This window comes from Cinclus cinclus, chromosome 18 (genome assembly GCF_963662255.1).
Source record: "Cinclus cinclus chromosome 18, bCinCin1.1, whole genome shotgun sequence".
Taxonomy (NCBI): Eukaryota; Metazoa; Chordata; class Aves; order Passeriformes; family Cinclidae; genus Cinclus; species Cinclus cinclus.
The window spans coordinates 4,928,515-4,934,958 of record NC_085063.1 but is presented as its reverse complement, the minus strand read 5'-3'; the positions used below and the strand labels follow the sequence as shown (position 1 = coordinate 4,934,958).

General features: G+C 57.1%; 1 protein-coding gene across 1 annotated transcript; it reads left to right on the top strand.

The window, feature by feature from the left end:
• The first annotated feature begins 3,806 nt into the window (after positions 1 to 3,806).
• Positions 3,807 to 6,173, top strand: SLC32A1 (solute carrier family 32 member 1). The gene is made up of 2 exons (XM_062505198.1): positions 3,807 to 4,178; positions 4,986 to 6,173. Exons 1-2 carry the CDS (start codon positions 3,807 to 3,809, stop codon positions 6,171 to 6,173), a joined length of 1,560 nt encoding a protein of 519 aa, XP_062361182.1.
• Positions 6,174 to 6,444: the final 271 nt, after the last annotated feature.

The window sequence follows — 6,444 nt, the reverse complement described above, 5'->3', positions numbered from 1 at the left end:
TACAGGAGACCCTCAGCCCGCCCCGGGGAGCGGCTGCAGAGAGTGCAGGTAGTGCCAGAGCCTCCCGGCTTCAGCGCTGGCAGAGGGGAGTTCGCGGACTCGCTCTCGCCTTTTAGCTTTGACTGAAACGATTTGCAGCGCAAACGCCCCCCTGAGAGCCGCTAACCTTTGGATAAGGTTTGGCACCACTATCCTGCTTGAGTTAACTGGGAGTTAGGGAGAGCTCCGGAGTGAGGCGGCTGCCTCCATCTGTCCGTCCGTCCGTCCGTCGGTCCATCCACTCCCCGCTCCAGCCTTCCCCGGAGCGCTGCGGGGCAGCGATGGGGGGAGAAGCAGAGGTAAATGCTCCAATCCTCCTCTCCATCTCTCCGGGTCTTCCTCTCTTCCTCTCCCTTTTTCTGTGTCCCGTATCCCTTCCTCTTCCCCTCTCCTATTTTTGCGCTTTCTACTCGGTTTCAGCCGCCGGTAGTAGTTCGGGGGTAGAAGAGAGAAAGTCTTTCTGTTTTTCGAGCCGCTGCTGCAGAAAATCTTTTTCTCCCTCTCCTGGAAAGGGGGCAGGAGCAGAGGGCGTCCCGGCAGAGGCAGAGGGACCCCGGGTGGGTGTTCCCAGCAGGGCAGGGGGTGGCGGGGGCGGTTCCGAGGTGCCAGCGGGGAGAGGGGAGGCGGGTGCGGGCTCAGCTCCCGGCGTTAAAACCGGGGGGGGCACAGCGGCATCCCCGCTCCTGCATCCCTCGGAGCCCCCAGACCTCTTCAGCATCCTCAGCTTCCCCCGCGATTTCTCACTGACCTCGGGGTCCGACGAGGCTCAGCAGCCCCTGGCGCTCTGCGAGCTCTCAGCTTCAGGGTTCTCCCGGGCAAGGAGGGGGCACAGCCCCAAGCAGCAGGGTGAAAAGAGACGCCCCGAGCCCAGGGCATCCCCGGCCGGAGGAACGGCCGAGCCCGCCGAGGGGACGGAGGGTCCCACGGCCCTCCCGAGGCAGCCCTGCCCCGGGGAATGCTCGCCGCACCGGCCCCGAGGTCCTGGAATTATTTTCAAGCTCTCTGTGGCATTTTTTTTTCCCCTTTCCTTGGCTGGAGTTTTTGCTTTATTGGTTGTTTTAGGGGGATTTTGCTTGGTTTCGGTTTTTTGGTTTTGTGTTAGGTTTTTTTTTTGTTGTTTTTTTTTTCTTGTTTGGTTGGTTTTCTGTCGGTTTCGTTTTTTTGTTCCGGTTTTGTTTGTTGATTGTGGGTATTATTTATTTTGGTTAGGGATTTTTTCTTTTTTTCCTCAAAGAGACGTCTCCCGAGCCCGACACATCCAGGACATTCTGTATGCTCAACGAAGAGCCAAAAGCCCATTTCCTCCACCCTTGGCGTGATCCTAGAAAGGCTTGGGTTGGAAGAGACCTTAAAGGTCGGCTGGGTGGCTCTCAGTGGAACCTCTTCCACTCCCTGGCATCGAGAGCTGCTAGCCGGGGGTGTAGTGTGATGCCCGGGGAACCATTTTGGGTCTACCAGCCGTCGTTCGGGGGTGCAGGGCCAGGGATGTGTCAAAGCTATTTGATATTATTTAATAATCACGCACCAGACAGAGATTTGGATGCGTTTTCGTTCCTTCTTCCCTGATGCCCCCTGCAGCCTCCAGAAACAGAGCTCCTTCACGTCTCCTTTCATAACGAACTCGTCTTAGGATGAATAAAAAAAAATAATGTTAATAAAAAGAAAAATAAATGGCTGGGTTAATCCCTCACGGTGTCCGTCGTTGCACAGGTTTTCCCGGGCTGTGAAGAGGCGAAACGGCGGCTGCGGCAGCCGAGGGCAGCGGTGACTGCCCGAGCTTTTCAATTTCGCCCCTTAAATCCCAGCCCCTCAAGACGCTGTGAAATCCGGGGCGAAGCCGTGCCCCGCTCGGCTTCCTTGACCTATCTGTGCACTCACATGTAATAATTCCCACGCAAAGCCAAGGATGCGCCACGCTCAGTCGCCCTCCTCCTCCGATGCCATCAAAAAAAAAAAACAAAACAAAACATTTTTGGGGGGGCCGGCTGTAGAAACATCTTCGTACAGGGAGCAGGGGCCGAGAGACCCGTTTAGCGGTACAGTCCTCAGCTACAATATTTTTTTTTCTGTTTTCTTTTTTAGCCTCTTTGCACCCAATCTGCTTTTGGATTGTGGCTGGGAAAAAAAAAAAAGGTATCTGACGAGGTTATTTAAGAGGTTTTTCTCCCTAGGAATTGGGGTTTTTTTCCCCCATCTCGGCTCGGTACCGCATCCCACCTAAAACCGCAGTCTGGGCGCTCCCTCCCTGCTCCCTCAACAACGACACTAGGAAATAATTTGGTGGTGGCTTTTTCTCCCATCTGTAGTAAAATAATGTTCTTTTTTTGCCTTCCAAAACAGCAAAGGAAACAGAAATTCCTTCTTCCCCCACCTTTCAAAGAATATCTACATATTTGTATATATATATATGTGTGTGTGTGTGTGTGTGTATAGACATATATATATATATTTTTTTTTTTAAACAACGATTCAAAAGGTCTCCCGCCGCAGAGGGGACGTGCTTTCCCACACACCGCCCCCGAATGCCATCGCTTCCCCTTCCACTCTCCACTTGTCTGTGCCACAGCACAGGACCGGGATTTCCCGTTGCCGTTGTCGGCTATGTTGGCCGCTCACCTCGGAAAATTAAAAATAAATCAAAAAATCTTAAGGCTTATAACATTAAAACCAACATAAGCGTTTCGAAACAAACCGATAATGTCGGTATTTTGTTTAAAGAAAGAAGAGCCTCAGTTTTAGCTGGTGGGGACCGAGAGGTGTGCACGGAGCATCCCCCGGGTGCCGGTGCCCCCCGCGGCCGGGCGGTACCGGTGCGGTGCCAATGCGGTGCCACCCGGCCGCGGGCCCCAAACGAGATCTGTGCCCCTTGTCCCGCCGGTTTTGGAGCTCACTGATCCCAGGAATCGTTATAGAGATCTGAGTCCTCGCTCCCTGTGCGCGGGTGGCCACGCACAGCTGTGTCCCACGGGCAGGGGCCGCTGATCAGGCCGCCCCCCGCCTCCGAAGGGGCCGCGCGTTTTGGGGGACAGATAAAAGAAAAAGAAGGGGGTACGAGGAGGAAAATCCAGTTAAGAACCTGTCGAAAGCCGCCTGTTCCGCCTCTTCAGCGGGGCGCTTTTGTTTCTCCGTGGGGAAGGAGCTGGCTGCCGGGGGCCTGCGGGCAGGTGCGGGGCGGGTGCGGGGCGGGTGCGGGGCAGAGCGGGCAGCGCAGGGGATGCGGACACGGGCGGGGGGGTGGTCCCGGGCTGCGGCGCTGCTGGCGGGACCCGGCGGGCGTGGGTGGAGCGGGGGGGAGTGCGGGGGGCTGGGCTTGGCCGGGGAGGCTGGTACCTCCCCCAGAAATGCAGCAATTCTCTCCCCTCTCCTCTTCTCTCCTCGAGGTGGGCGCACTGCGATGGAGACGCGGCGCGCTCTGCCAGGGGCTTGCGCTGCCCGTCTGGTGACATCCGCCGGCTGCTGACAGCCCCATCCCGCCCGACTCGCCCCCGATCCCGCCGCGGGGCTCGGCGGAGCGGCGCGGAGCGGCGCGGAGCGGGCGGCGGGGCGTGCGGGCCCGCTCCCCCCGCAGCGGTGACATGCCCCTGGGCATCCCGGCCGGGAGCCGCCCGCACTGCTCCGGGACGAGGAGATAGCGGCTCGGAGCAGCTCCCCGCAGCCGCCCCTCGCCGGGCGACCAAGACCCGTCCAGCGTCCCGCCGCCCGCCCGCCCCGTCGGGTGTCTGCATCCCCGAGGGTCCGCGAGCAGCGGAGCCACCAGAGCCGCCGCCATGGCCACCCTCCTCCGCAGCAAGCTGTCCAACGTGGCCACCACGGTGTCGCACAAATCCCAGGCGAAGATGAGCGGCATGTTCGCCAGAATGGGCTTCCAGGCGGCCACCGACGAGGAGGCGGTGGGCTTCGCCCACTGCGACGACCTGGACATGGAGCATCGGCAAGGGCTGCAGATGGACATCCTCAAGTCCGAGGGCAGCGAGGAGGGCGGGGAGCCGCCCCTGGAGGGGGACATCCACTACCAGCGGGACGGCACAGGACCCCTGCCGCCGTCCGCCTCCAAGGAGGCCTGCTCCGAGCTCTCCGGGCAGGGCAAGCCCAAGATCACGGCATGGGAGGCGGGATGGAACGTCACCAACGCCATCCAGGTACGGCCGCCACCGCCCTGGGGCACCGGGCAGCGCTCCCTGATCCCGGTCCTGTTACGTGCTCTGTGTCTCGGCCGGCAGCCGTGGGCTGATTGCAAACAGCTTTGGGGAAGAGGGGGAAAAATAATAAAAGGGGGGGGGAATAAATAAAAATAGACGAAATATCGATGACAATAATAAGGCAGAATAAAGGAAAGAAGAGGAAAACCATATTATTTTTTAAAAAAGGAAACTAAAACCCCCAACCTGTCTTTCTGCTTTTCCCCCCTCCCATCCCTGAACAGGGCAGAGCGGCAGGGAGGGGTCCAGGCCCCAGCCCTGTCATGCTGCAGCTTCTGACCCCATCAGGCTGCCCCAGCAGGGGTCACAGGCAAGGAGGGACAGGGGCCCGGGGCTGACTGGGCTGGTGATGGGGCTGCACCGGAGCGGGCCCAGTCCGGCCCCTCCGGACATCCCCAACTTTGGAGGTCTTGATGCACTGAGAGGGGCTGAGGACAGACAGGGTAGAGGCTGGGGCAAAGCCCAGGCACCAAACCCTTGCTCACCCGCTGTGGGTGCTCGGGGGTGCGATGACGCGGGGTGACTGCGCGGGTGTGACGGTGGGGGCGGCACGTCACAGGGACAGGGGGTGCGTCACCACGAGTGCGTGGCGTGACTGTGTGACTGCCTGCATGGGTGTGATGGTGCGTGGGCGCACAGAGAGCACGCACGTGACTGCCGTGGTGCGGCTGCTCTGTGCTCGGCCGCGGGCCTGGGCTCGGCCCCTCGGAGATCCAGCAACACGGTTTCTATTTTGTCTCTTTCTAGGGGATGTTTGTTCTGGGCCTGCCCTATGCCATCCTTCACGGTGGATACCTAGGACTCTTTTTAATAATTTTCGCTGCAGTGGTTTGCTGCTACACTGGGAAAATCCTTATTGCCTGTCTTTACGAGGAGAATGAGGATGGGGAGATAGTCAGGGTGAGAGACTCCTACGTGGACATCGCGAACGCGTGCTGTGCGCCCCGCTTCCCCACCCTCGGGGGCAGAATTGTGAACGTGGCTCAGATCATTGAACTGGTCATGACCTGCATCCTCTATGTGGTGGTCAGTGGGAACTTGATGTACAACAGCTTCCCCAACCTGCCCGTCTCCCAGAAGTCGTGGTCCATCATTGCCACGGCAGTGCTCCTGCCTTGCGCGTTCTTGAAGAACCTCAAGGCAGTCTCCAAGTTCAGCTTGCTCTGCACATTAGCCCACTTTGTCATCAACATCCTGGTGATCGCCTACTGCCTCTCCAGGGCGCGCGACTGGGCCTGGGACAAAGTCAAATTTTATATTGATGTCAAGAAGTTTCCCATCTCCATTGGCATCATTGTCTTCAGCTACACCTCCCAGATCTTTCTGCCTTCCTTGGAGGGGAACATGCAGAACCCCAAGGAGTTTCATTGCATGATGAACTGGACTCACATAGCAGCTTGCATCCTTAAGGGACTCTTTGCCTTGGTCGCCTACCTGACCTGGGCTGATGAGACCAAGGAGGTCATTACAGACAACTTGCCGTCCACCATTAGGGCAGTAGTCAACATTTTCTTGGTGGCCAAAGCCTTGCTCTCGTACCCTTTGCCGTTCTTTGCAGCTGTAGAAGTCCTGGAGAGGTCCCTTTTCCAAGATGGAAACAGGGCTTTCTTCCCTAACTGTTATGGGGGTGATGGGCGGCTCAAATCCTGGGGACTCACCCTCAGATGTGCCCTGGTAGTTTTCACCCTGCTCATGGCTATTTATGTCCCCCATTTTGCCCTCTTGATGGGTCTTACTGGGAGCCTCACAGGCGCAGGTCTCTGTTTCCTGCTCCCCAGTCTCTTCCACCTCAAACTCTTGTGGAGGAAGCTCTTGTGGCATCACGTCTTCTTTGATGTTGCCATTTTCGTTATAGGTGGTATCTGCAGCGTCTCTGGGTTCATCCACTCTTTAGAAGGCCTCATAGAGGCTTTCAGAACCAATGCTGAAGACTAAGGAGGGGCCAGAGTTGGGTGCAGGAAGAGAATTGCATCGAACATCAGCATAGCCAAATAATTCTGCATCCCTTTAATGGAAAGAGTCATTATTTTCATTAAATGCATCCAACAAATTCTTTGTCATAGAATCTGCAAACTAAGGAAAATAAGAGATGAAAGTGCTCACCCTGATGTCTTTTAAAATAAGCTCAGATTTAAATCTATTTTTTTGTTATTTAGATTTTTTGGAAAGAAATTATCTGGTGCCCCACCCCTATCTCCTCACTCGT